General features: G+C 36.8%; 4 protein-coding genes across 6 annotated transcripts; 3 read left to right on the top strand and 1 right to left on the bottom strand.

Moving 5' to 3' along the window:
• Positions 1–501: 501 nt before the first annotated feature.
• LOC131299879 (DNA-directed RNA polymerases II and V subunit 6B-like) lies at positions 502–2,789 on the top strand. The gene is made up of 4 exons (XM_058325452.1): positions 502–560; positions 692–725; positions 1,243–1,421; positions 1,517–2,789. The coding sequence occupies exons 1-4, from the start codon at positions 502–504 to the stop codon at positions 1,701–1,703; spliced, it is 459 nt and encodes a 152-aa protein (XP_058181435.1). The 3' UTR covers positions 1,704–2,789.
• A 4,725-nt stretch (positions 2,790–7,514) lies between these two features.
• Positions 7,515–24,511, top strand: LOC131300216 (F-box protein PP2-A13-like). Of its 2 annotated transcripts, none has more exons than XM_058325933.1 (3): positions 7,515–8,145; positions 8,355–8,473; positions 24,038–24,511. In XM_058325933.1, exons 1-3 carry the CDS (start codon positions 7,828–7,830, stop codon positions 24,435–24,437), a joined length of 837 nt encoding a protein of 278 aa, XP_058181916.1. In that variant the 5' UTR covers positions 7,515–7,827; the 3' UTR covers positions 24,438–24,511. The 2 variants fall into 2 exon arrangements, with proteins under 2 accessions (XP_058181916.1, XP_058181915.1); XM_058325932.1 differs by lacking the exon at positions 24,038–24,511 and adding an exon at positions 11,001–11,576 and having other exon boundaries at positions 7,518–8,145.
• Positions 15,332–21,139, top strand: LOC131300214 (F-box protein At4g00755-like). Of its 2 annotated transcripts, XM_058325929.1 has the most exons (6): positions 15,332–15,554; positions 15,794–15,926; positions 16,726–17,139; positions 17,241–17,419; positions 18,103–18,221; positions 20,624–21,139. In XM_058325929.1, exons 2-6 carry the CDS (start codon positions 15,800–15,802, stop codon positions 20,922–20,924), a joined length of 1,140 nt encoding a protein of 379 aa, XP_058181912.1. In that variant the 5' UTR covers positions 15,332–15,554; positions 15,794–15,799; the 3' UTR covers positions 20,925–21,139. The 2 variants fall into 2 exon arrangements, with proteins under 2 accessions (XP_058181912.1, XP_058181913.1); XM_058325930.1 differs by lacking the exon at positions 15,794–15,926 and having other exon boundaries at positions 15,413–15,554.
• LOC131300219 (NADH-ubiquinone oxidoreductase chain 1-like) lies at positions 18,705–19,419 on the bottom strand. The gene has a single exon (XM_058325934.1). The coding sequence runs from the start codon at positions 19,212–19,214 to the stop codon at positions 18,744–18,746; it is 471 nt and encodes a 156-aa protein (XP_058181917.1). The 5' UTR covers positions 19,215–19,419; the 3' UTR covers positions 18,705–18,743.
• Positions 24,512–27,057: the final 2,546 nt, after the last annotated feature.

Here is a 27,057-nt window from a genome sequence, read left to right as displayed (position 1 = left end):
TTAAAATATGACGTGTTTGTGTCCCTTGTCAGAACCTGTGCTTCCTAGACGAATAGTGGCCAGTGACCTATGCACATCTCATTCTTCAAACAATATGCAGATAATATCACGGGTCGTTATTGTTTAGTTCTATTGTTTGCATCTGAGTTGTGGGATTTATGGATAATGTCGGTTTCCTGGGATGATAATTAAGTCGTGAATTGGGCTGCAAATGATTCAACTGATGTTCTCGAGCAGCTTGAGACTTGGTTCGTTATGGGCCCGACTCATTTGAATGAGTCCAGCTCGTGTTTTAAGGTTGTTTAGTACATGAGTTAGTTGTAACTTGGCTCTTTTGTAGAAGCCTGGCTCGTTTAGTAAATTAACTGAGCTCGAACACCTCAATACTAAACAAGCCAAGCTCGAGCTAGACTATTTTGAACGAGCCGAGCTCGAACACTTTAAAGCTCAGCTCATTTGCAGGCGCAGTCGTAGTTGAACTTATGCTTGCACCACTAAAACATGCGAGATTCTGATTGGCACATAGATGCCGTGAACATTTCTGAAAGCTACCCTATGCAGTAATTGTGTGTTTGTCTCTTGGCATGCTTCACTGTAGTTTTGCTAATCTCATTGGTGGTGATGAAACTCTATGTCCTTGATCTTTTGTTTTCCTTACTATTCAAAGTTAATGGTATTTTCATTTGTCCAGATACGAAGATGAACCATCGGAGCCTGAACCCGATGTAAGAAGTTCTTCCTTTGATATGCTTGTAATCAGGGACTGAGCTAGGATTTCCATAGAGGGGAGGCTGAAACTTAGAATTTTTTTTTTTATGATCTACGCTTAAACTTAGAACCTGGAATTCCCCATATCCACATGGTTGTTGAATTTTTAAGTTATTCTCACATATCGTTTGAAATTCAAGCATGAAATCTAAGGAATAATATTCTACAAGAAAAATATAGCCACTTTCTATATATACTTGGCAAAAACATACATCTACACATGAAAGAAAGTAATTATTTTCCACTACACAAACACTTTTTATTTTATTTTTTTAAGTTTTGAGGGGACGATATAGTACATTATGCATATTTATTGTGTATTTTACACTACATATAAGGTGATTCTAGCAAGGTTGAGGGTGGCCTCTCCACCCTTACACTTCCCTCCGTCCCTGCCTGTATTGACTTAATGGACTGTTTTTTGCTTGTGTGTGTATAATTGAATTGCTATGCTTTTGTGGGGGTAATTGACAGGAAGGGGCAGAAGAGAAAGCGGATAATGATAACAAGAAGGAGGACACTCCTGGCCCTCCTTTTGGTGATACTGATGAAAAGCATGAGCAGGGACCGGGAGAACAAGCTCGAAACACATCAAAATATATGACGAAGTATGAACGTGCAAGAATTTTGGATATTCAGGCCCTGCAAATCAGGTTATTTTAGTTTTACAAATAAGTAACCGTGTTATAATGGAAATAGCTGAGTTGATTTCATGATTTAACTCTGGCTTTGGTTGTGACTTGTGCAGCATGGATGCACCTGTGATGGTTGCGTTGGAAGGTGAAACTGACCCACTTGAGTTTAGCTTATTTATGAGCATTGGTGAATTACGCAATTTGTTTTGTTCTCCGTCTTTCCTTGTTGCTTATGATTTGGTACTTTTGAGATTGAACTTCAATCTATTGCAGGCCTTCTTCAATTGTTTCGTGTCATAAAGGATTCTATGTAATTGGAACTTTAAGTATGTCACTGGATGTATACAACAATTGCGTCCTGATTATGATCGGCTATAGTACTATGTAAGGTGTTGTAGCTGGCATACCTTGATGTTTTTCATGCTATTGTGCCCAAGCTCGGTTGTCTGCGTTTTCCATGTAGGCCTTCCTGGTAGAGCGAAGAACTATGAATAGAGGGCTCTTTTTTGTTTGAACGGAGTTACAGACTCCGGTTCCTTACTATTACTTTTAACATGCTGTCACAGGATATTATCACTTGGTGTTGTGGTACGAAATTTAGGGCAAGTCGTCTTTTACGGTTCTACCTAACTCTACCATCTCTAAACTACTCCCCAGCCAACCCTAGATCTTTCAAACCAATTATGAAAGGTCAGTGTATTTCTCCATTTCTGAAGCAGTCAAGAATCTGAATCATTCTTATAAGTTTGTGCATGGGTCTGACCAGCCTTGGGCACGTAATTTCTTTTGAGAAAAGTGAAAATTGCTTTGGTGTATGTTATTCAGCCGTGGAAAAGTAATGCTCAGCGAGTTTCATTTCTTTTGGTGCGTCTCTCTTCGTTAGCTTTACGTCGATCATTTCGTTCATAATATTTGTTACAGATTGCAATGAACGAGCTTCGAGAGCGGAAGATTCCCCTCACCATTCGCCGTTGCCTACCAGATGGGACTTAAGTTCTTGGTTTATCTTGAACATTGCCTGCCTCGTCACTAGATTGACAACGAGCTTAACTCGAAATCTAGATATCTGCTTCCCCTACCTCTTCTCTAACTAGCGAATGACTTTGGTTGCGTTGCGTTTTCAGTTACGAGGATTGGGGAGTCGATGAACTGATCCTGGAAGAGGCATTTGGGAGGTGATTAATCTGCATATGCTTGTTTGATGTGATGGGGTTCTTCTTAGCCAAATTGATTCCTATCCACAGAAAATAGTATTTTGAAACCAGATTTGAGTTTCTTCTGTAATCCCCGCCATCGACGACGGAATCGCTAACAAACCACCAGCCTAATAACTTTCAAAAATCATGGTTTCAACTTTAAGGATAGGTATGTGATCCATGTGTGGCCTTTTAAACAGGGAGAAAGCTATGGTACACAGGGTATACCGTATGTCTAAATTACGACAATTTGTGATTTTTATTATGCCGATTTTTGGTTTTCTAATGCATATTTATGGTGCTAGTTATGACTTGTACTTTAAAATTTACCTGTTGAATAGGTCATTAGCAGGTTATCCATAATTAAAAAATATTGTTATTATGTAACCATAATTATTCGTACCAAAATTCATAATATTTGTATCCCAACCAAATATATGCGTACAATATCAAAAATTAAATAATACTACCCATAAATGTTATAATAACACCATAAATTGGCATTATCTTACCACAATGAGTCGTACCAAATTTTTTTTGACTCGTATGATATTCCGTAACAAAATCAAAAATTGTCATACCTGAATCAACAATTGTTACACCCAAGCCAAAAATATTTGTAAAATACCCCAAATTTTGTAAAATAACCACAATTGTTATGACAACACCTAATATTGTCATTTTCTTACCATAACGTGTCGTATCAAAAGAAAATATATGTAAATACCACAAATTATGTAACAAACCACAATTGTTATGACAATACCATAAATTGACGTTTTCTTACTACAATGTGTCGTACCAAAGGAAATCGATTAAATATAATAAGACATGTCTAAAATACCACAGATTCAGTAATATAACCAAATTTGTTATGACAACACCATAAATTGATGTTTTTATACCCACAACGTGTCGTATAAAAAAAATTCAATTAGCTTGTTCAGTTAACGATGGTTATAATCGGCAAAATAGCATACCATAATTAAATAATATAACCACAATTGTTATAATAAAATCATAAAGTGGCGTTACCTTACCACAACCTGTCGTATATTTTTTTTTTGTGATGATATATTCCATAACAAAATAAAAATATGTCGTAAAAAATCCACAATAGTTATACCGAAGCAAAATATATACGTAAATTAAATACCAAATATTGAATAAAATAATCACAAATATTATAACAATACTATAGATTGTCGTTACCTTAGCACAATGTGTTGTACGAAACTTAACCTAATTTTTTTTCAATTCCCACCACATAATTTTTTCAAAATTTAAAAATTTCCACCATATTATCTTAATTTTCAATTCCCTCCACACTATTTTTTCAAATTTTAATTTTTCCCACACAATACCTCAATAATTTAAACTAAAAATAAAGTCTCACACAAAATTTTCATTCAAGAAATTCACCAAAAAATAAGTACTATATCCAAATTTTCGAATATAGCTACAATTTCGTCTCAAAATATTAGTCTAAATTAGATTTTTTCTCTACAAAATTTAATTCAAAAAATCAAAATTCCTTCGTGAAAAATGAGATGTCACTAAAAATAATAATTATCCAACTGTCTCAAATACATACACTTTCGACACTAAAATGGAGTACAAAAAAATAAGTGTGAATATCAAAAAAATAGAGTGTGAAAATTACTCCCCTTTTTGTAATTGGTGAAATTAATTATATTACTATCCAATCTTATCAATATTCAGGGCGGTGCACTTAATAATTGGCACTATATATTTGACACGTGGATAGATGCCAAACCTTCACCCTATGCATACCAATCCAAATTTAATGGTGGTCCCTGGAACTAGCTCGTGGAAGTACAATCTAAATAATTTTGTAAATTTATTGTCATTGTATTTTCTTTCAAAAAAATTTATTATAGTCAACATATTGATTTACACCAATGACATAGGCTATAATATAATCTACAAGTGCAAGCCCAACACTAAGACGGAGGCATTTGAGGTCACTGTCTTCTCAAATTTTCAATCGGGAAATAGGACCCCTACGAACAAGAAAGTATTATATAATTAATAGCTTTTAGAATTACAAATTGTCAATTGTGTACCATAGTGATAAAGTGTTGGAGTTTGGACATTTATCTAAAATCTAAAATATTTGGGGTTCAAGTTTTGCACCCTTCATTTCTTTTTTTTTTTAAAAGAATGTTGTTATTTTTTAGGATAAATTACATAGTTAGTCATTGAAATTTTATACTTCAACAAATCTCGTCGTTCAATTTCAATACAACATCAAAATTTAATAATGCACCATCTGAGCCCCACGTAAGGTTTTTTTTATATCGAAATCTTCTATCTTTTACAATTTACATAATATCAATTAGGTCATTCGTACCAAGAATGAAGTTGATGGCTTATAGCTATACATTTACTTGAATGGAAAATATCATTCTATTATTCAATCTGCGTGCTGATAATGGAGCTTCCTAAACCTGATCAAGGAAAAAATTTATGTAGATGACTTAATCAACAAACATAAAAAAAATTCAACGGATTTAATTGTCATTATTGTGTCATGGTTGCATGACTACCTTACATTCAACTACAATAGAGGACCAGGTTTCATATCATATATAAATTGAATGTACAATCTAAATGTCGTTAGTGAGTGTATTTTTAGAACGATCGATCAGGGCTGTTAGGATGTCAAGCTATATGATATTTAATTTGTGATATTTTAGACTTGTATCTTGCTTGGGAATAATAATTATTGATTGTGCTACGACATATTTTGGTCTTATATGTAGTATCTTTTGATCGATTTCTTTTGGTACGGCACATTGTGGAAAGAAAGTGCTAATTTTTTGTGTTGTCATAACAATTATGGTTATATTATATAATTTGTAGTACTTTACATATGAGGGAGAGAGAGAGAGAGAGAAAGTCAAGAAGGAGAGGACAACCTGTCACCTGCTAAACCCTTTTTTTATTTATTAATTGATTTAATAAATGGGTGGTCCTGATTATTCCCTTTGAAATCCAAAGGTTTAAAATCACGTTGTGTACGGTACACTCCCTAATAAGGGGTGTGTACCATAGAACTACCCTTTAAACAAATATTGATCCACAATTCCACACGAATTGGCAATTTGCCAACTAGTTTTCGGTTTATTCTTTACTGTCTTTCTCAATTCTTGATCTTGTTCTATATCCAACAGTTAAATGATCAAAGCATCAGAGAGATCTTAGTAGGCCCCATTAAAGATATGAGAAGCAAAATGGAATCATATTCTGGACTTCAATAACAAAAGAATCAATTCTAATAATCCATGTTTGCAGAGATTGTTGATGGCAATTACGAGAAAACCCCTCTAAAAAACTGAGTGGATAGCATATTGTTTGATTAGTATAGGCTTAAATAATGCTTTCACGTAGGTTTAAACTAATATCTAGTTTTAGTTTGTCTAGTAAACTACCTATATATCAAGTGCTTATGTAGATGGCTTATATACCTGAATCATTAAACTGAACTATCGTGGTTGATTACAATTTATACGTGGAATCTTCACACGATAGGAATTGGATCTCTTGATCAGCTCTCCAACCTATAAGGACTCTTTCCCATCTTATCCTGACGATCGTCACGTACTAATTTACTCGAATCATTGCCCGTCTTTTTCGTATCTATCACAATATAAATTTTCTAATTGAAGCTCACATTACAGGTAATTCTTTATAATAAACACCATTCACTCTTAACTTCGGAGTTCTAAAGATAGAATTGACATTTAACTTTGGAGTCCTGGCGATGGAATTGATCCTTAGGAAGTAATCGATATACAAGAAAGCGGATCCAAACAAGTTGAGTTACAAACAAGACTTCAAAAATTCATTCCGTGTGGCAAATCCACTTGTATCATCTCCCTGGCCCTACTAGACTTTCTGTAATGCCTACCCTCTTTCTCTCTCTCTCTCTCTCTCTCTGATTGAAAAAACAAATCCTCTGTCTGTGTGTGTGATGACTGTATTACACGTACTCGGGATGTCTATGAGCTGCAACGTGTGGACCGCGCATTTCTGTGACTCAGAGCCATGTCCACCCCATGGTTTCTATAATCTCCCTAATAATTTCTTGGTATTGAATAAAAAATGATCCACTGGGAATATATGAAAAAGGAACATTTAAATTTCTAAATAAAGCGCAAATGAGACCGCTCTGTCCCCTTTTTCTCAACTAACCAAATAGTACTGCCACTTATGTTTCCAGATATATGGCACCTTTGGTATGTTGTACGTTATCTCAACGTGAAAGTGTTCATTGGGTTGAAGAAAAATGCTTCGGACAGAGAAATCTAAGCACATATATAACTAGAATCAATGCGGATGGATTTTGTGAGCATCGTGCAAAATTCACAATCATTGGATGACTTCGTACCAATCTATGTCTCGACATCTATGTTCGTAACATAACTCTTAAGTTAGTAAGCTTCCAGCAATAAGATGACACCCACTTGTAAACTATTGACTAGCTTATTGGATTTCTAAAGTCTGATTCTACTAGGGTTGCGCTTTGTTTAATATTCGGGCACCATAATTTGTGATGTAAATCCTAACTTACAAATAGATACTATATGTAGCCGATATAACTGGTACTTCATTCTTCATTCGATAAATAGTAAAAATTAGTATGATTTGTAAATGTATTCAACTACACAGTTGAAAAACCACCTAAAATTTTTCTGCCTTGCTTTTTGTTTTTCCTTTGCGCTTTTTATGATTTTTTTTGTTTTTTAAATCCTACTTTATATGTTTGTCGGTGTTGGTTTGACGGATATCTCAAAAACGATCCTATGTAACGACCAAGGGTATCTTAGTCATTTGACGCGATATCCAAATTCTCCACTAGCACCCACCACATAGCGTGATACGCGCATTGCACCTTCCCTTCAAAGGTGGCCGGCGTAAAATCTACTCATTCATGACTCACAATACAGTTGGTTAAACACTCAACTGTTTTCCTTTTTGGCTCGTTTTTCCAATCCAATCGTGTAAAGCCTTCACAATAGTTAAATCCCATTCCCATTAGCCTTTCCACTTTGAATACCACAAAGCAAGAAGCCCACTCTCTCTCTCTCTCTCTCTCTCTCTCTCTCAACAAAATGGCCATTGCCATCTCCTTCTTGTGAGTTGTGGCCCTCTCTCTTCTTGATTTCAGTTTCTTGGCTTGTTTCCAACTTCCTCTCCTGTATATGGGGTCTGGTTTTTCTGGTCTTGTAGCAGATTGTATCGGAGCTCCGACTCCGTCGAACCCGGGTCTCGGGGACATACCCGAGAGCTGTGTGGCTGTGATCCTGACTCATCTGGACCCTCTGGAAATCTGTAAGTTGGCTCGGTTGAACCGGGTTTTCCGTGAAGCTTCGTCGGCTGATTTGGTGTGGGAATCGAAATTGCCTGAAAATTACCAAATTCTTATGAAGAAACTGTTTAGTGAATGTCCACGGAATTTGGCCAAGAAAGAGATCTACGCCAGATTGTGTCGTCCCAACCGGTTCGATGGGGGTAACAAGGTAATTCTCTCTCCCTCTTGTTTGCTTATACCTATCTTAATAATGGTTGGTCTTTTTCTGTACTCCTCTGTTTTCCCTCCGTCTTGGTCCTAGTTTTGGTCTCTGTTTTCCTCTGTTTTTTTGGGTTAGTTTTGGCCTCTGTTTTACTCTGTTTATCGATTATTGTTGATTTGGGTTAGTTTGTTTGTTTTTGAACCAAATGTTGGCAGGAAGTGTGGATGGAGCAGGGTAGAGGACAGATTTGTGTTTCGGTTTCTTGGAAAGCGATGAAAATAACCGGAATAGATGATCGGAGATACTGGACTCATATCCCATCTGATGAATCCAGGTTAGACCTCATAACAAGGACCTTCTTTCTTTTTCCTTTTTTGCTTTGTGTTCTACTTTTCAGTTTATCCTTACATAATCAGGAACATTTTCTGCCATTTATCGATACTTCATGGTTTCGGTTTTGATTTTGGTGGTGGCCTGGTGGGAACTTGTTTCCAGAAGCCACATCCAGCAATATTGGAATCCTGTATTTTCAAGATTTAAGAAACAATTTTTGGTCCAGTCCATTAAAAATGAGTAATATCAGTTGGGATGATGACAATATTAAGGACCATGTTGGTCATCCAAGGTAAAATCGAAGTGGGAGGGATTTCTTTCATTGTCTTGAATAATTCAGTAATAGAGATGCTAGGCTTAAAACAAAATCTTACAAAATAGTAATAAACATAGAAGACCTTTCTTCGTTGATGAAAAATCTATTCATTGAAGGAAACAGGGAACATTTCCCCCCTCATAATTTCCTTGAACAGGTGAAATCTTTTGGACATTTTCATCTCCCAATTACGATAATAATAAAGATGGATTTGGACCGTTAAATTATAGAACGGACAGCAGAATGTGCACAGACGGTGTCACACATCAGCATCACGCGGTCAAATAAAAATTGATTGCCCTCTTTTTCACCTTTCCACTATTATTTCTTTTTCATGATGACAATGTTGCCTGTTGATGTCAAGTATAGCCATTTAATATGGGAAAAAAGTACCAACTTCTTGCGGAGGAAGTAGGGCTATTACTCGAAATCGGAAAATCGATCGAAACTGAAAAAATCGGACCGGACCTGATTTTTAAAACCGGTTAAATAATTTTAATCCGGTTCCGGTTTATAAAATTTTATAAACCGAAAAAATAATTTCGATCTGGTTTATGTGTTTTAAAAATCTGTTGAAATCGGACCGGTTATACATACATATATATATATATATATATAAACATAGGGGAGGGTTTGAATTATGGGTTTTTGGTTGATATTTTGTGGTGTATATTGGTCTAATAAATATATTTATTATATAAAAACTATTTTTATGGGCTTAGTTATGTTTTTATGGGGTTTTTTTAATGTATTGAGCTCAAAATTGATCCTTTTTTGTTGAGCCCAAAAAAAAGGGTTGAATTATAGATTTTTGGTTGATTTTTTTATGAGTTGAATTGTGAATTTTTTGATATGTTGAGCAAAAAATATGGCCCATGAATGAAAACCAGATAAACCGGACCGAAACCGGTTGAACCGGTCGAAACTGGACCGGTTTTATCTCAACCGGTTCCGGTTTCTAAAAATCTCAAACCGGATATCCGGTTTCGATCGAAAAATACACCCAAACTAGTCGAAACCGGACCGGTATCACCATAGAAGGAAGAACAAAGATTGATTTAGAGCAACCAAATCAACTTGCCCAGATATTTTTATCGTTTAATAATGATGGCATCAACTTGCCTTCCTTTTTTTTTTTTTGATCCGCAACTTGCCTTCCTTTTGCTACCATGAAAATGTCATTGGCCTTTTCACTCTTTAATTATTGCGTTTGGAATCGATGCTGATTCCTACTGTATTTTCTAGTAGATGGAATCCCCGGTTTTGAAAAGATTATTTTAGTCCCCCGTCCCAGCTTTCCCTTACTCAACCGCGAAGTATGGCTGTTTATTTACGTTTTGTTACTGCATCGAGTTTGCTGTTTATTGCCTGACCTTACGTCTATCCACCGCTTGATGGCTGATTGGCGAGGACAGATCCAAATTTTCGAAGACCGTGTTCGGTTCGGGCCTCTAAAACTAACCCCTCTTTTTAGCACAATCCTAATAAATTTGGAAAAATGAAAGCCAATAACGTATTTTGATAATTAATATCCGTTAAGGACGGCATTAACAAATGTTCTTAACATGTCCTAAGCAGGTGTTAATTATTAAAACACGTCCTGGGCCGTCATTTTCCCAATAGATTTTCTTTTTAATTATTACTCTTATTTCTCTATCTATCTCTCTTTGCTCAAAACCCCAAATATCTCTCTGAAAACTCAAACCAAACAAACTTGAATCATGATAGTGGGTGAAGTGTCTCTTTTGATATTTTTCTACAGTATAAATTGCTATTTTAAATGGATATGAAGTCCACAGAGCTTGAAGCACGATCCAATTAGCCCGGTCAAAACTGTTGGCTCGAATAGTTGGAGCCAATTTACTTGGGCCATCTTTAGACCTGGGGCCTAATGCACAACACGGTGGCTGTGCCCCAAAAATCGGACATCATCCCGAGCCCAAAATTGTGATATGAACTGTTCACTACGTAGTATATAGATCTTGACGTGTAAAACCAATTTGTTCATGTGTTTTGTTCATTGAACTATCGATATTCAATCGACTCGATTTTCTACATAAGTAACTTACGCCTACAAAAATGGTAGGGGTCGATCAACATCCATCGGCTAAGCATGCTCGATGGATCCGAAACAAGATCACATAAATCATTTCACAATATGTTTGCAGCAGAAGAGCAACTGATCTGGGATTTGCCTCCCTTTGATGTGCAGATTCCACCAAATTGCATTCCTACAACAAATATGGTGGCTAGAAGTCGATGGACGCGTAGAATTCCAGTTCCCCAGGGGTACTTACAGCCTCTACTTCCGCCTCCGCCTCGGAAACCCCACGAAGAGCCCCGAACGCCGGAGGGTCCACGACCACAAACAAGTCCATGGATGGAACGTCAAACCCGTCCGGTTCCAGTTTGCAACTTCAAACAACCAAAATGCCCTCTCCCAGTGCTACTTGAGCGGGCCTGGGAAATGGGTGAACCACCATGTTGGTGATTTTTCTGTTGAGAGCTCGATCGAGCCGACAAAGATCAAGTTTTCAATGATGCAGATTGATTGCACACACACAAAAGGTGGTTTGTGCTTAGACTCTGTGCTGATATTGCCCAAGGGATGAGAAGTTATGTAGACGAAGGTGAACTGAGAAGCGAGAATGTGTTTTTGTCTTTCTCATCACTTGTACATCTTCGCCAGCCACTATTTGGATTGGGAGGTGCCGTTCTTTCATGCGAGGCCACTTATTTTGTTACATATTGTTAGTAATAATATATGAAGAGAAATGTTAAGTTAAAATCAAACTTCACGTGGGACTTTGTTTAAAGCTCCGTTCCGTTAAGGCTTTTATTTTTGAAATATTTATTTTTTATTTTACGAAACAGGTCATTAAATCACAATACATCACTTTTAATTCAAAAAATAAGTAGTGCTCCCTCCATCCCTAAATATTTAACACTTTTGGGAGTTCTAATTTTTAAGGAAGAAATATTATTGTATTGTGCAAAAATCAAGTGTTCAATCTTACCCTTCTAGTGTACTTTGAATAGTATTTGAAAATTTGAATTTAAAATTTTGTGCCCAAAAGAAAAGGGTAACATGGAAAGTTTACCATATTTTGCTTTTGACTTTTGAAAATGGACAAATTATATGGGACAACAAAAAGTATGAAAGTACCAAACATTTAGGGATTGAGGGAGTACTTATTTTTAGTTAGTAAAACACACCATTAGTTGAACAAATAATAACAGCTTGATTCAACTTTTGTTATGGTCTTTAAATTGAAGCCATTGAGATAGTATTATTTTTGTAATCTGAATCTTTCATTTGTTAAATTGCTACTATTTTTCACCATTTGTATTAAAAATCCAATTGTTTGGTCATCGATGAGAGCCTAATCGACTTTCATTAGTGTAAAAATATATATTCTTAAAACCAGGCGGCATGGGCCCCTCCGCCCCTCTATACAGCTCTGTTCCTGACCTTCACAAGACTTCTTTTGGCTTACTGAGCGTTTGTAGCTATTTGTTATCAAGTTTCTCTCGAGGAAGAGGCCCCTAAAATTTTCAAATTTTAGAAAGGCCTAAACAAGCCGCACCGTAAACTTTAGCGCAAAACTAACACGGCTTGTGTGGGATCTTATTCGAATTGGATCCGGATATATGGTCCAGTTACGAGCCTACTCACAAGCCCAAATGGATTTCAAAGACCAATCTCAAACCTTTTTCCGTCCTAATTAACGCGTCTAAAAATTCGCCCTTGTCGCCCGGACGCGGGGGCTGCTGTCCCCAAGGGCTGCTGTCCCAATTTTGGGGCCCACCCCGGTCTCACTCCGATGATCTGAATCGTTCACTTTGTAGAGCTCGTCGAGTAGAACTACAATGCAAAAAATCAGTTTAATTGGATATCATTAAGTACCTGATCGGAGCCCATATAACTCTCATTCCATGGGTTATAGTGGATTTGATCCAGTGTTTCGGATCCATTCTTTTTAAGATAAAAAGGTTCCGATCAGGTACTTAATGATATCCAATTAATCTGATTTTTTGCATAGTTGTTTTACTCGACGAGCTCTACAAAGTGAACGATTCAAATCATCGGAACGAGACAGGAATAGACCCCAAAATGGGGTGCAGCAGCCCCGCTCCCTCCTTGTCGCCCACACCTAATTGGCACTTGTATAGTACGGAGTACTAGGCAACTTAAAAATTACTAGCACAAAAGAGATGCACCTGCTGTATACATAGCCATTCCTGATTTTTTGAGTTCCGAATCGAACTTCAAAATTAGGACCTTTTATGTACTTTTATACGAAGGAAAAAAACGTTAAACCAATCTAACAAAACATTTACAGTTCAAAAAAATATATAAATCTAACAAAACATTTATGATACACTCGGTACACAGAATCCTTGAAGGTAGTGATTATTATAAGAACTCAAATTTATCACTTAAAAAAACACTCCTCTTGCATTCTTAGTGGTTAATAGTATGACTGTAGTTATGGCAGCATAATCAGGTGGAGTTTAAGCGCTCTCTCTCTTTCTTTTTGGGTTTTTGAGTTTTGTCCTTATTTAAATTCTTTTCGCGTTTGTTAGTTTTGCGCCAAAATTTTGTTGATTATTGGATTCGTCTCGATAAAAAGAATTGGAAAAGTAATTTTTTTTACTTATACCCAAATATTTTGGTAAATATCCACTTTTAAGCTAGAAAATGCCACAAAAGTTCGGCGCAACACTAAAGAACGTGAATTTTTTTTTGAATAAGAACAAAAATTTTACCTAAAACTTAAGCGGAACTCAACCTCAATATTCCCTGCGACTCTATAAACCTACTCCTAATAGGTTTATTTTTAGGAAAATGAATTCTACACTCTTTTTTTTTTGACATTTACACTCTCTTTTTTAGATTTTAGTGCTGAAAGTGTATGTAATTGTTTTACTAGAAGACAAAAAAAGTAGTGTAAATGTCAAAAACGGAAGTGTAGAATTCAATTTCCAGAATATAGTCTATTCAAAAGGTAATTTTGAAGAATTTAACTCCAACCCAAATCTCCATTTTTCAACTCCAGAACTCCCCCCAATTCTTCCTCCATTTATTGTTTGATATGGACTATGGAGTATTATTTTTTCCCCCTCCTTTCATTAGATGCATGTAAATGAAAAAAATAATATTATGAGTTCAAATTGTTTGAATTTACATTTGATGTTATTTCAAAATGTATTTACATGTACTTAATATTAGACTCATTTTGAAGGTATTATTATTGTCTTTCCAATAATACCAAATTTCTGGAAAATGGATGCGTAATGTAAAAGTTATATGCAATTGACGAAATTCTAACAGTAAAGTAAATAGAATATTAGTGAATGAGAGAAATGGAGATGGGTCTCCATTTGGGAGATGATTCTCCAAATATGGAGAATGAGAATTGAGTTTCCAGAATGGAGACCCCAAATAGAGATGTGTTGGAGGGCATGAATTATCCAAAATAGAGTTTTGGTGCTCAAATAAAGATAAGTTAGAGATGCTCTAAAAGCTTTGCGAGGCGGACCTGACTCTATAACCAAAATCACTGGAAAAATTTCAAAATACATTTCAATCTTTACTTTAAATTTCAATTAGACTTCCAACCTTTTAAACTGCCAAACATTTCTATGGCTAGAAATTTTCCCAAAAGTGCTAGTAGTACAAAGTCAAGGTCAAACAATTCGCATGCCTTTTCTAGTTACTGCTTTATCCTTTTCTAGTACTCCTTTATCCGATCTGATCTAACTTCTGTTCACCAAAAAAGGGCATCAAACTCTTTCATAAACAAGTGTCCTTTTATTTTTTATTTATATACTGTATATGCTATGTTTCTGTTTTAATTAAAAAAAAAGAAGCAATTCTTCTTTTCCGTTTCTTAGAAAAATTAATTTTAGTCCTTCGTATTTCTCCGTAATCCAACTTCCTTAATTAATTTTGGAGTTTTTAATTTTTCCTTTTCCTTCTACTGTCAAAATAGAAAACCTTATGGAACTTACGAAAAAGAAAAGAAAGAAAACTTACAAAAATTCATCTTCCTCCCAGTTTATTTTCCTTTTTCTTTTCTTTTCTTTTTCCTTCTCATTTTCCTTAAGTTTCAAACATGACATAAGGTTGATAAAATCCTACCAAAGTTTGATCGTTTGTCTCACATGAATATTCCGTAAATCATGTATCATTAACCGAAAGCATTTGTTAGACAACAACGGTTATAAAAAGCTCACGAAAAGGAAAAAAAATTAATGCTCCTGAGGCACCGCCGTATGGTGCTTCAAGCTCCCTTCTTCACCACCCGTTGAGGCGAGACATACGACAAAGTATGTGGATTCCAATGTGCGATGAAGCAGAGGCGTTCAAAGAAAGCTCGAAAATGACGTAAATATTCACAAATTTTCATTACGTAAAAACGTGGAGTAAAATAATGCGGCCCCGCAGGAAGTAGTACTACTATAATAAAATGTCTTTTTCTGTTGTGGGGTCTTCTGTAATGAGTTTTATACTACTCCAGTAATCATCATAATTGAGTTTCGTCTCGACGTGTGAAATTAAACCAAAAATAAAAAAACAGAAAGCATTTTTCATTTTCGCTTCATCACCGTCCTTCTCGTCGTTGTCGGGTTCTCCAATAACCATCTCAAAAAAGCTGTGGCTGTCGGTTCCGATCACCTCTCTCTCTCTCTCTCTCTCTCTCTCTCTCTCTCTCTCTCTCTCTCCGGCAATCTCGATAGATCCGTTTCCTCTCTCATCAAGGTACTCTCTCTCTCTCTCTCTCTCTCTCTCTCTCTCCTTTACATCCGATTCTAATCGTGCACGATTGACCTATTACATAAATCTCATCTTTTGCTGCCAAGTTTTTACTCAATTTTGTTGTGCTATTGCAATTTTGTGTTATAGTTGAAGGATTGGTTGGTTTCGTTTTGTCACTTGCAAAGGAGGTAGATTGCTGGGGTAATTAACAATTTGTTTCGTGAAATTGTAAATAAAATTAGGGTTAAATGGAGGTTTGTTGGGATTTCATACAACGGCTCGGACCGGACATGGCTATAAAGATCCTAATGTGTTTGGAGGACCCGTCTGATCTCGTCCGTGTTTGTTCAGTTTCAAGTTCTTGGCGCCAGTTTGGTGAGCTCGCTTTCAAAGTTATCAACTTTACCTTGATAATCATCATGTTAAGTTCTCACACCACCGAGTTTTTGCAAGTCAACTTGCACATCGTGGCTTTTGTTTGTAGGAAATGGCTTCTCTGCAGTCAGTCTGTGTTTGGACTGCAGACAGTCGGGTAATCTCAGCCGTCCGAAAGCTTTTTCAATGGTTATATTTTGTTGAAAGACTCTTCGCGAGATATTCTTCTCGCGAAGAGTCTTTTTAAAATCTGAATTATTGATTGCAAAGATGAACGGACAAGATGAGACTGTAGAGGCTTCTTCTCTACGGTCCAATTTTAGAGAATTGGATCCTTGTTTGTAATCTCATCAATCTGGACAATTTTGGTCTCCATGCTCGAGTTATATTATTTGAGGCAATTCTGAATCCTAGTCGATGTGATCTCCAAGATCTTGTTGGCATTTTTAAGACAGTTCTATAGTAAGTTTGCAGTGAGGGATCTTTCTAGGTAAACAGTCTTCGGATGGTCCTAGACTAAATTGGAGGTTTTTTGTACTCCTCCCATCTCAGATTGCTTGTCCATCTTTTCATTCAGAGGTTTTTGTTGTTGTGGTTGTGGTTGTTTTTCAATACTATCCTTGTACTGGCTATGAATGTACAGAAAAGTGATAAAGAAACTTGTATGTAATCCAGCCCAGGGCTGGTTCCGGAAAAGAAAGAGAGGCTTTAATTGTTGATTGATAAAATAGAAAATCAAAGGAAGTTGTTGAATATGTTTTTTCGATTAGTTCTTATATGGGTTTTAAATCTTATGCAGTGATTGCAAATGGCCTCTCGAAGGAGCTTTTTATATGTATGTTTCCTGAAGTATCAAGTATTGCTCATGCTATTGAAGTGAAAAACACGATAGAACCTGTAGAAGCCTGCCCTGAAAATTCTACGGAATGGGAGTGCATGAAAAGGGATCATAGGGTCTATGCCTTTTTAGCACGAGGTCTTACCTCTTTCACTAGAAAAGATTGCATTTTGGAGGCCATTAGTGCATCCAGCACTGATAATTACCCTGATGAAAGCATTGAAAACACTTTGGAAGCAAGAGACAGGATTGAACAAAGAGCTTCTTACTGGTCAAGCGAAGGTGAAGATGACCCTACAGTTCCTGAGACATTAGTCTATAAGTTGATTGCAAAGTTATGTGTGATCACTGAAATCCATGTACAACCATTCCAAGGTTTGTTTGGAACACCTTTTATCCTCCTGTTTTCTTGTTCTTGTATTGGATTCTGAATTTCAATTTTCTCTTGTACTGACAGAACTATGTTTCCATATCAGCATTTTTTCAGTATGGATTTCCTATATATTCCGCAAAGGCCGTGCGATTTCGAATGGGACATCCCAGGTCTCCTATTGGAGTAGGAAGTGATTCAGGAGATGAATTTGACACTGGTAATGAGTCCACTGACAGTGCTTTCATATGGACATATACGTCACCAGAATTCCCAATGGCTCAGGTGAGTTTAACAATTCATATCAGAGTGGCTTACATTTCTTTTGGTAAGACAAAAGACTGGGAGAAAGTCAAAGGGAGAAGAAAGAGGGAAGTTAAGACAGCTTCACCTTGGTGTTCTTTGGGGAAAGCAAAGGAGGAGAAAGGAAAAGATTAGGGTTAAATCTCTGGGGCAAAATTGAAGTGATTTATGTTTTATTTTTCCTTCAACTTTCTCATCTTTAAACAATACCCACATGCAATTATTGAAAAGGATAATGTTAAAACTGAAGTAACTCATTTATGCTCAACCTTAATAGTAGAGGAAAGGCTTCTTCGCCATCTGCGTGAAGGTTTGGACAGTTATCTTCTCTCCTCGTGTATAAATATTCTTCACTAATGTACATTCTGTATTGCGTGGTCTTTGTTGCAGCATTAGTTAACATGTCGAATTTCCGTTTGACCGGAAAAAAAAAAAAGAAGTTAGCATGTCTTACCATTCTAAAAGGTGATTATACGTGATCACGTTGGGAAACTGATGATATGTTAGCTTCAAGCAAACTTAAAATAATATCATGAAGATCTATATTTGGAATGAGCTGCAGTGTTATTTAGTTCTATTCCTCCATATTCCTAGTGCCTGTTACTACTATTTAGTGCCTTATTTCAAAACTAATTAGCTTGAGATGGCTTTCTCATGGATATTAGGAGAATCGACTGCAAAAGTTCAAGCTTCCAGAACCTGTTCTTTGCATAGGTGGAATTGTGCAAGTAGAGCTGTTGGGTAGGGTGCAGAAACAAGAAATGGACAATTTATACTACATATGGTTAGTTTGTCAAATCTTAGATTCTTTATATAATGGTCACTCGTTCTTTTTGTGGAATGACTTGTGCTATGCTGGTGGCAACATTCCTAATTGCACGACCATGCTAGATTAATCCCAAGTGCATGACAGTGTTGTGTTAATTTAAGTAAATTTTTAGTTTTCAAGCTGGGGCTTGGCCTTTGGGTTCATCTAAAGAAGAAACTCAAGGAAACTACATAATGTGTGACCTGTATGAATATAATACCAGGGCTGGTATGACTTATAAAGCACTAGTTGCGTCTTACGCCTAAACAACAGTGTTCTAAAACAAGGTATTAAATTATTAATCGGCGATTAATCGCTAGCAGGGCCTATCCGATTAGGTCCGACTAACGATCATTCACCGATTCCTAATTACTATGCACCAATTAGTCCGATTAATTGCTCGAAGGTGGCTGCCCGACTAGCATGTAGCGACTTTTAGAGCATTGCTAAACAATGAGCCCTAGCCCTGTAAGCGCACACTTGTGTAGAGTAGATTGTTCAACACCTGCGGCACAAACCTATTTTTGACCTATTGGTCCTAGCATCATGGGCGACCGCCAACCAAAAGGCTGCCCCCTGATTACTAGACCAACCTGCTATAATAATTACATTAACATCTATCGAAGATATCGCAAACAAATAAACTAGACCTTGTTCGGATCTGACAATACCATAATCAAAAGGTACAACGGCCCAAGCGACCAGACTTACCATAAATGTAGCCACTGGAGCCATTCTGAAAAGGGAGAAATTAGCACTACTTGGTGAAATAGGTTCTTTTAGAATCAATTTCAAACCATCTGCTGTAGGTTGTAACAATCCAAACAATCCCACTACATCTGGACCCTTTCGACGTTGCACAAAAGCCATTACATTACGTTCCGCTAGCACTGAAAGAGCTACTCCTAGTAGAAGTGGTAGAATTAGTCCAAGTATTTCCACTGGGGCCCTGCTTATGTAAGGCCACATGAAAGCCTTGTGACACAGACCAAGGCTAGACTCAAGTAGGTATTTCCAGTGTGAGACATAAAACAATATGACGAGGCCTCTGAGAGGAGTTAACCCTACATCAGGCTGGCAGGACAAGAGATCTTTAACACAAGGGTCATCCCTCACTCTGGGGCTCCAGGAGTTTTCCTCATTGTCTTATTACTGTTCAATGAAAATTCATCAACTCATTCAGTTTTTCAAATTTCTTGTTTGTTCATGTTGCACATGTGCTTCTTGTGCATCTTACTTGTTTCTTACCAACATGTCATCTTCCTCCGAATTTATAAGCTTGTAGCAGGAAAAGACATGATCATGTCTTTGGCTTTTTGCACTGACTGTTGAAATCTCCTTAGGTTGCCCAATGAACCTTTGCCTTCCATCATGAGTTGTGAACTGCAACACATGACAATGATCAAGTCTTAGGTCTATGAGTTTGGTGATTACTGTTTGATTCAAGGTAGCCAATCACATATCTGCAGCAGGAGACCCTTTTGAATGGGAAGATTTTTTTGAGGATACAACAACAACAATGAGATTTGAAAAGACTCGATTTATCCAATATGCCAGTGGCTTTTGCAGAGGATTTTTTTTATTCCAGACGTCCGTAACATAAGGAAAGAAGACTAACAAAACCCCTTGCTAAGTTGTGAATTTTTCATTCTTTTGCTGGAAACAATCTGAATTCAATTATAATTCTGAAGAATTAACAGTATGATGATAAATATGTTATGGATAGTGGGAGCCTTATGGTACTGTGCATCATCCATATTGCATTCATGTTATGTATGCATCCATATATGCTTGTTTCTGGTATAGTTGGGACAAGGCATCCTTGTATTGTATTTTTGTTCATCAGAGTGAAAATAACTGCAACGTCCGTAACCCACACTTGGCAGATAACAGACATCCGAGCCATCGGGTCGTGCGTCATGCCTGTTTGTGCTTTTGATTTATTTATCTTCTGTGTTTGCATTCTGTAGATCCTGTATTAAGGTTCATCAATGCCTAACTCGATCTTCTTGTAGTTCTTCTTGGAGAGGCATAAGGTTACTGTTGAAGGAACAAAGTAACTTTTAGGTGTTTAGAGTATCATATACGCAGCAGTTACTCAAAGAAGTGGACCTTAGATATTATTTCGAAAGACTAGGTGTCCCGATCCTGCGATGTTAAAAGAATTTCCTATTAAGTTTCTGGAAGGATTTGATGTGCTAACTTCCATTTAAGTTTCTGTCAAGATTCAGTATAACCATGAATGAAAGCAAACCATGAATGAAAGCAAAGGTCAGATATTTTAGTATTGTCTGATCCATGAACTGTTTCCGGAATTGGTAGTGTCAGATATACTGTATTTGTTTCTGAATTATATCAACCTTGTTGGCCTTTTGCAGCATCTCCCATGTTCAAGTTGAGGGGCGGCCGCTATCCCTGCCGTTTGACGTTGAAATTCTTGATCCATCAGGAAGATGCTCCTTGAGGTACTGCCCCATGGCTGAGCTTTGCTCTTCTCCTACCAGAGCTCCCGAGGAGGGGGAGGCAAGTGAGCCCTCTAGATTCCGGACTTTGGCGGCAAGTGTGAGGGGTTGGGAACATATGATTCTTAACACATTACTTGGGGGTGGAGTGGTTATAGATGGTCATTATTCAGGTGATGATTCAGGCAATGATTCAGACGACGAGCTTGTTGCTTGAATTTTCTTTTTCATTTTTATGTTGTTTTTTTGTTGTTTGTCAGCTTATTTAGCCTTCTGTCATGTAATTGGATGTCTCCCTTCTCTAGTTGAGATATTCTCTCTTTTCTGGGAATGTTGATTAGAGTAGAACTTATGATCTGAAATCTGATCCTAACCCCGTAAGACTGTTCTAGTAGATGGAATCCCCTGTTTTGAAAAGATTATTTTAGTCCCTGTCCCAGCTTTCCCTTACTCAACCGCAAAGTATGGCTATTTATTTACGTTTTGTTACTGCGTCGAGTTTGCGGTTAATTGCCTGACGTCTATCCAACGCTTGATGGCTGATTGGCGGGTACAGAACCAAAAACCAAATCTTCGAAGGCCGTGTTCGGTTCGGGCCTCTAAAAAACAAACTCATCTCTCTAAGCACGATCCTAATAAATTTTCTTTTCAATTACTATTACTCTTATTTTGCCATTTTAAATGGATATGAAGTCCATAGAGCTTGAAGCACGATCCAATTAGCCCGGTCAAAACTATTGGCCCGAATTAGTTGGAGCCAATTCATTTGGGCTAGGTATCTTTGGACTTGGGGCCTTAGGCAGAGCACGGTGGCTGTGCCCAAAAATCGGGCATCCCGAGCCTCAAATTGTGATATGAACCGTTTCGCTACGTAGTATATAGAGGGGAGAATTTTGCATAAGTCCACTATAGCAATTTCTAAACTCATCTAGTCCACTTCTAAGTTTCATAACCCCTTAAGACCACTAGCTTACAAAAATACCAATATACCCCAATATATGTAGCCTTAATCACTATATGTAGCACTATATATACCCCACTATACGTAGTTTCTTTTCCATTTTCTTCAAACGGAGAGAGAGAGAGAGAGAGAGAGATCTCATTGCAGCCTCCTGTCGCCGTCGCCGTCGCCACCCACCACCCGTCGCCGTCACTTTCCGTCCCTGCCGATTACTCACTGCCCTCGGTTCACTCTTCCTCCTCCTCGCCTGCTTGCCGCGGTGCACTCCTCCTCCTCCTCGCTGCCCTTCGTCACCATCCATGGGCATTACCACCGTGGCCGAGTTCCCGCCCTCCATCACTTCTACCACTGTCGCCGACACTTTCATCATCATATATCTGTTCAAAACATCAGGTGCCCTTCCAAATCGTAACAAATAACTCGATCTTCGTCGCCTTGTGTCCCTCGGAATGGTTCTTTGCATTTGACGGGTTTATACACCAGTAAAAGCATAAGAATCCTTCTTTTCCTTTCTTTATCCTTCTTTGTAAAGGGTTATATATTCAGATCTGTTAAGGTTTTGTTTTTTATACGTTTGTTTAGCTGCTATTGGGTACCATATATGGTTATATGTTCAGATATATTAGGGTTTTGTTTTTTGCACTTTTGATTAGCTGCTGTTGGGTAACATATATGGTTATATGTTCAGATTTGTTAGGCCGCTACGTGGACCAATTCATATAAGGATGTTTATGGTTATATATAGTTATATATTCAGGTCTATAAACGGTAGTCCAATTGCACTGAAACTGTTTTTTTGCTGGCTTTGGAATGTTTTTTGTACTTTTTTTTTGCTGCTGTTGAGAAGCATATATGGTTATATATTCAGGTCTATAAGCCGCTGCGTGGACCTATTCAATAATATAAATTTAGCAGTGTATTAGTTTTTGTGTATAAATATATGTTAATTTATTTTGTACATATAACCATATATCATGAGATATATAATGTTTAGGTTTTTGTTTAACAGCTGATATCATGAAACATATATGGTAATATACGAATTCTTGAATCCTTTTATTAACATATAAAACTATATATTTCCATCTGTTTAACTTTTTTTTTATATGTGCAGAAATGACAAATTCACAAAAAATAGGAGTATGGTTTCATGAAGTGCCTAATCCAATTTATTGCAAATTGGAGTATTACCACAATGACACCGTGATAATGGAATTTAGGATGAGCTCCAACCTCAGAAGAGCCCTCCACATCAAATCCTTCTAACAAAGGTACCTCATGACGTTGAAGAGCCACATTAGGAACGTTGATCCTGACAAGACAGCCAAGAACATTAGATTTAGAATTTTAATTTGGTTAAAGTCTTTTGGTGTAATTTCTTTGTCTTGTTTTCATATTGCTATTCAGAAGACTCTGAATCCGTTTTGTAGATCTATCGATCAAATTTATAACTACGTAGTTAAACAATAGCAGACTCTGAATCCATTTTTTATTTATTTTGAACACAGATGTTTTGATTGGCGGATGTAAGGGTTTCAATGATTGATACTTGTTAAAACTTGAACATATATATGCACAAACATATAACCATATATATAACCATAAACAGCCTTATATGAATTGGTCCACGTAACGACTTAACAGACCTAAACATATAATGTTATATGTGCAGCAACAAAGCGGGTGAGTGGTTTCAATAGTTGTTACTTGTTAAAACTTGATCATATATATGCATAAACGTATAACCATATATATAACCATACACAACCTTATATGAATTGGTTCGCGCAGCGGCTTAACTCTTAAAAAGGAGTATATATAACGTTATATATGTACAATAACGTTAGATATAGTGTATCAGAAAATGAGAATCTTCGACTGTTATATACCGTTATATAAGTACAACAACGTGATTGGCGTGATTTCAGAGAGAGAGAGAGAGAGAGAGATAACCGTGATTGGCGTGATTTCAAAACTAGAAGGGATAATGGGCTAAATGAATGGAATTTGAATGGAAGGGTAATTCTGTCAGGCACTAATTCTCTTTTTAAATGGACTTTATGCCTTACCAAATACATATTAGTGGACTTAGTGGGTTAGAAATTTAATCAGTGAATTTAGTGGGTTAGAAACATGCTATAATGGACCATAGACCAATTTTTTATATATAGAACTTGACGCGTGGAACCAACCAACTTGATTTTCTACACAAGTAATCTTAACCCATACAAAAATGGTAGGGATCGATCAACATCCAAAGGCTAAAGCATGCTTGATGGATCCGAAACAAAATCATATAATCATTTCACAATATGTTTGCAGCAGAAGAGCGACAACTGATCTGGGATTTGCCTCCCTTTGATGTGCAGATTCCACCAAATTGCATACCTACAACAAATATGGTGGCTAGAAGTCGATGGACACGTAGAATTCCAGTTCCCCAGGGGTACTTACAGCCTCTACTTTCGCCTCCGCCTCAGAAACCCCACGAAGAGCCCTGGAAGCCGGAGGCTCCGCGACCACGAACAAGTCCATGGATGGAACGTCAAACCGGTCAGGTTCCAGGTCGCGACGTCAAACAACCAAAATGCCCTCTCCCAGTGCTACTTGAGCGGGCCGGGGAAATGGGTGAACCACCATGTTGGTGATTTTTCTGTTGAGAGCTCGATTGAGCCGACAAAGATCCAGTTTCCAATGATGCAGAATGATTGCACACACACAAAAGGTGGTTTGTGCTTAGACGCTATGCTGATATTGCCCAAGGGATGAGAAGTTATGTAGACGAAGGTGAAGACAGTTTTTTTTTGTGTGCAGTTAACCGTTATGGGCTAGTTCCGAAGCGAGAATGTGTTTTTGTCTTTCTCATCACTTGTACATCTTCATCTTCATCAGCCACGATTTGGATTGGAAGGTGCCGTTGTTTCATGTGAGGCCACTTATTTTGTTACATATTATTAGTTAACTCGATCTCCGTTCCGCCCCGCCCCGCTCCGCCCCTCTATATAGCTCCGTCCCTGGTCTTTACAAGACTTTTTTTGGCTTAATTACTTGGCGTTTTCGATAAGCTAGTAGCTATTTGTTGTCAAGTTTTTTTTGAACTTTTATAATGGATACCAATATGGAAGAGGCCCCTAAAAATTTTAAATTTTAGAAAGGCCTAAACAAGCGGCACCTTGAATTTTAGCGCAGAACTGACACGACTTGTGTGGAATCTTATTCGAATTGGATCTGGACATATGGTCCATTTACATGCCTACTCACAAGCCCAAATGGATTTCGAAGACCAATCTCAAACCTTTTTCCCTCCTAATTAACGCGTCTAAAAATTCACCCCGTGTCACCCACACCTAATTGGCACTTGTATAGTACTCGGCAATTTAAAATTACTAGCACAAAAGAGATACACCTGCTGTATACAGAGCCATTCCTGATTTTTTGAGGTCGAGGTTCGAATCGAACTTCAAAATTAGGACCTTTTATGTACTTTTACGAGGGGAAAAACGTTAAACCAATCTAACAAAACATTACAGTTCAAAAAAAAATCTAACAAAACATTTAAGATACACTCGGTACACAAAATCCTTGAAGGTTGTGATTATTATAAGAATTCAAATTAATCATTTAAAAAAAAACACTCCTCTTGCATTCTTAGGCTCTGTTCCAGAAATTTTCTTAAAAAATAAATAGCTTATTTCACATTTTCAAACTCAAAAATAAAGTAAATGAAAAATAATTTTTAAATTTTTTTTGCATCATATAAAAGATCTCATCGAAATTTTCCAAACAAGATCCATATTGCATATTTTTAAATTTCAATAAGCCCATAATTTTTGAGCTTGAAATTGCCTTATTAAAAAGTAAACTTATTTTTGTTCCGGAACGGAGCCTTAGTGGTTAATAGGATAGAAGTTATGGCAGCATAATCAGGTGGAGTTTAAGAGCGCTCTCTCTCTCTTTTTTGGCTCTTGAGTTTTGTCCTTATTCAAATTCTTCGGGGGGAATTGCTGTTCAGTGGGGTTGGGGCATTTTATTCCTAATTCATGAGACACTTTTTTGGAATTGTCCAGACGTGGGAAGGAAAAGAATAAGTCCCAATACATGGTGTTGAAGGCAAAAATACCCCTCTCTATTATAACACATACTAAGGGAGCAATGTACACACATTCCGGAAGCAAATATTATATGATTGAAAGAGCAATATAATTTAATTGAAGGTGCAATATTATGTGATTAAAGGAGCTGTGAACTTCCATCGATACCTTATACAGGACACCGTTTTGGTTTTTTTTTTTTTTTGGTGCTGAAACATTTGGTTTTATTCTTCTCTTAGGACTCTTCAACGAGAGCCCTAGAACTAAAAATTAATTATGATCATTTAGAATAAAATGATCAGAAAAATAAGATCTTTGCACCGGTTTAAACGGATTGAAAATTCGAACACTTAATTTTTTCATTTGGTTTTATGGTTCTCTTAGGGCTTTTCAATGAAAACCCTAGAGTTAAAAATTAATTATGATTCTTTAAGATAAAATGATAAGAAAAATAAGATATTTTACACCAATTCAAAATGATTGAAAAATTGGAAAACTTAATTTTTTTCATTTGGTTTTATGATTCTCTTAGGACTCTTCAACGAGAGCCTTAGGGTTAAAAATTAATTATAATCCTTTAAGATAAAATTATTAGAAAAATAAATCCAATTTTTTCTTAAATGGTCGTAATTAATTTTTATCTTCAGGGTTCTCGTTGAAAAGCTCTAAGAGAATCATAAAACCAAATGAAAAAATTAAGTATTCAAATTTTCAATCCGTTTGAACATATACAAAGATCTTATTTTTTTGATCATTTTATTAAAAATGATCATAATTAATTTTTAACTCTAGGGCTATCGTTGAAGAGCCCTAAGAGAAGGATAAAACTAAATGTTTCAAAAAAAAAAAAAATCCAAACCCAGATTCAATTTAGGTTGGCATTGGGCAACTTAGATTCATAGAAGTGGCAACTTAGGACCAAACCTAGATTCAACTACAAATCGATTCATGATCTTATACAAGTTGCAACTTAGGTCCATAGAAGGGGCAACACAGGTTTATAGAAGGGGCAACGTAGGTCCAAACCTAAATTCAACTACAAATCGACTCATGATCTCATACAAGATGCAACTTAGGTCCATAGAAAAGGCAACATAGGTTTATAGAACGGGCAACTTAATTTCATAGAAATGACAACTTAGGTCCAAACCCAGAATCAACTACAAATTGATTCCATGTATTGGGAATTTCTTTTTCTCCGTTTCATGTATGGGAAATTTCGTTTTCTCTGTTTCATGTATGGGTAATTCCACAAAAACTTAAGGGCGTAAAAATCATTTCAGGTGGCTGTTTTCATG

The sequence above is a fragment of the Rhododendron vialii genome, chromosome 9a (genome assembly GCF_030253575.1).
Source record: "Rhododendron vialii isolate Sample 1 chromosome 9a, ASM3025357v1".
NCBI classification, from domain to species: domain Eukaryota; kingdom Viridiplantae; phylum Streptophyta; class Magnoliopsida; order Ericales; family Ericaceae; genus Rhododendron; species Rhododendron vialii.
This window is presented reverse-complemented; position numbering and strand designations above follow the sequence as displayed.

Coding starts and splice junctions, on each gene's coding strand:
- LOC131299879 (XM_058325452.1), top strand. CDS start 502: ATGCGAGATTCTGATTGGCACATAGATGCCGTGAACATTTCTGAAAGC. Junction 561..691: donor TCTGAAAGCTACCCTATGCA/GTAATTGTGTGT, acceptor TCATTTGTCCAG/ATACGAAGATGAACCATCGG. Junction 726..1,242: donor CATCGGAGCCTGAACCCGAT/GTAAGAAGTTCT, acceptor GGTAATTGACAG/GAAGGGGCAGAAGAGAAAGC.
- LOC131300216 (XM_058325933.1), top strand. CDS start 7,828: ATGGGGTCTGGTTTTTCTGGTCTTGTAGCAGATTGTATCGGAGCTCCG. Junction 8,146..8,354: donor GGTTCGATGGGGGTAACAAG/GTAATTCTCTCT, acceptor AAATGTTGGCAG/GAAGTGTGGATGGAGCAGGG. Junction 8,474..24,037: donor ATCCCATCTGATGAATCCAG/GTTAGACCTCAT, acceptor TTTGATGTGCAG/ATTCCACCAAATTGCATACC.
- LOC131300214 (XM_058325929.1), top strand. CDS start 15,800: ATGGAGGTTTGTTGGGATTTCATACAACGGCTCGGACCGGACATGGCT. Junction 17,140..17,240: donor CCATGTACAACCATTCCAAG/GTTTGTTTGGAA, acceptor TTTCCATATCAG/CATTTTTTCAGTATGGATTT. Junction 17,420..18,102: donor CAGAATTCCCAATGGCTCAG/GTGAGTTTAACA, acceptor CATGGATATTAG/GAGAATCGACTGCAAAAGTT.
- LOC131300219 (XM_058325934.1), bottom strand. CDS start 19,214: ATGTGGCCTTACATAAGCAGGGCCCCAGTGGAAATACTTGGACTAATT.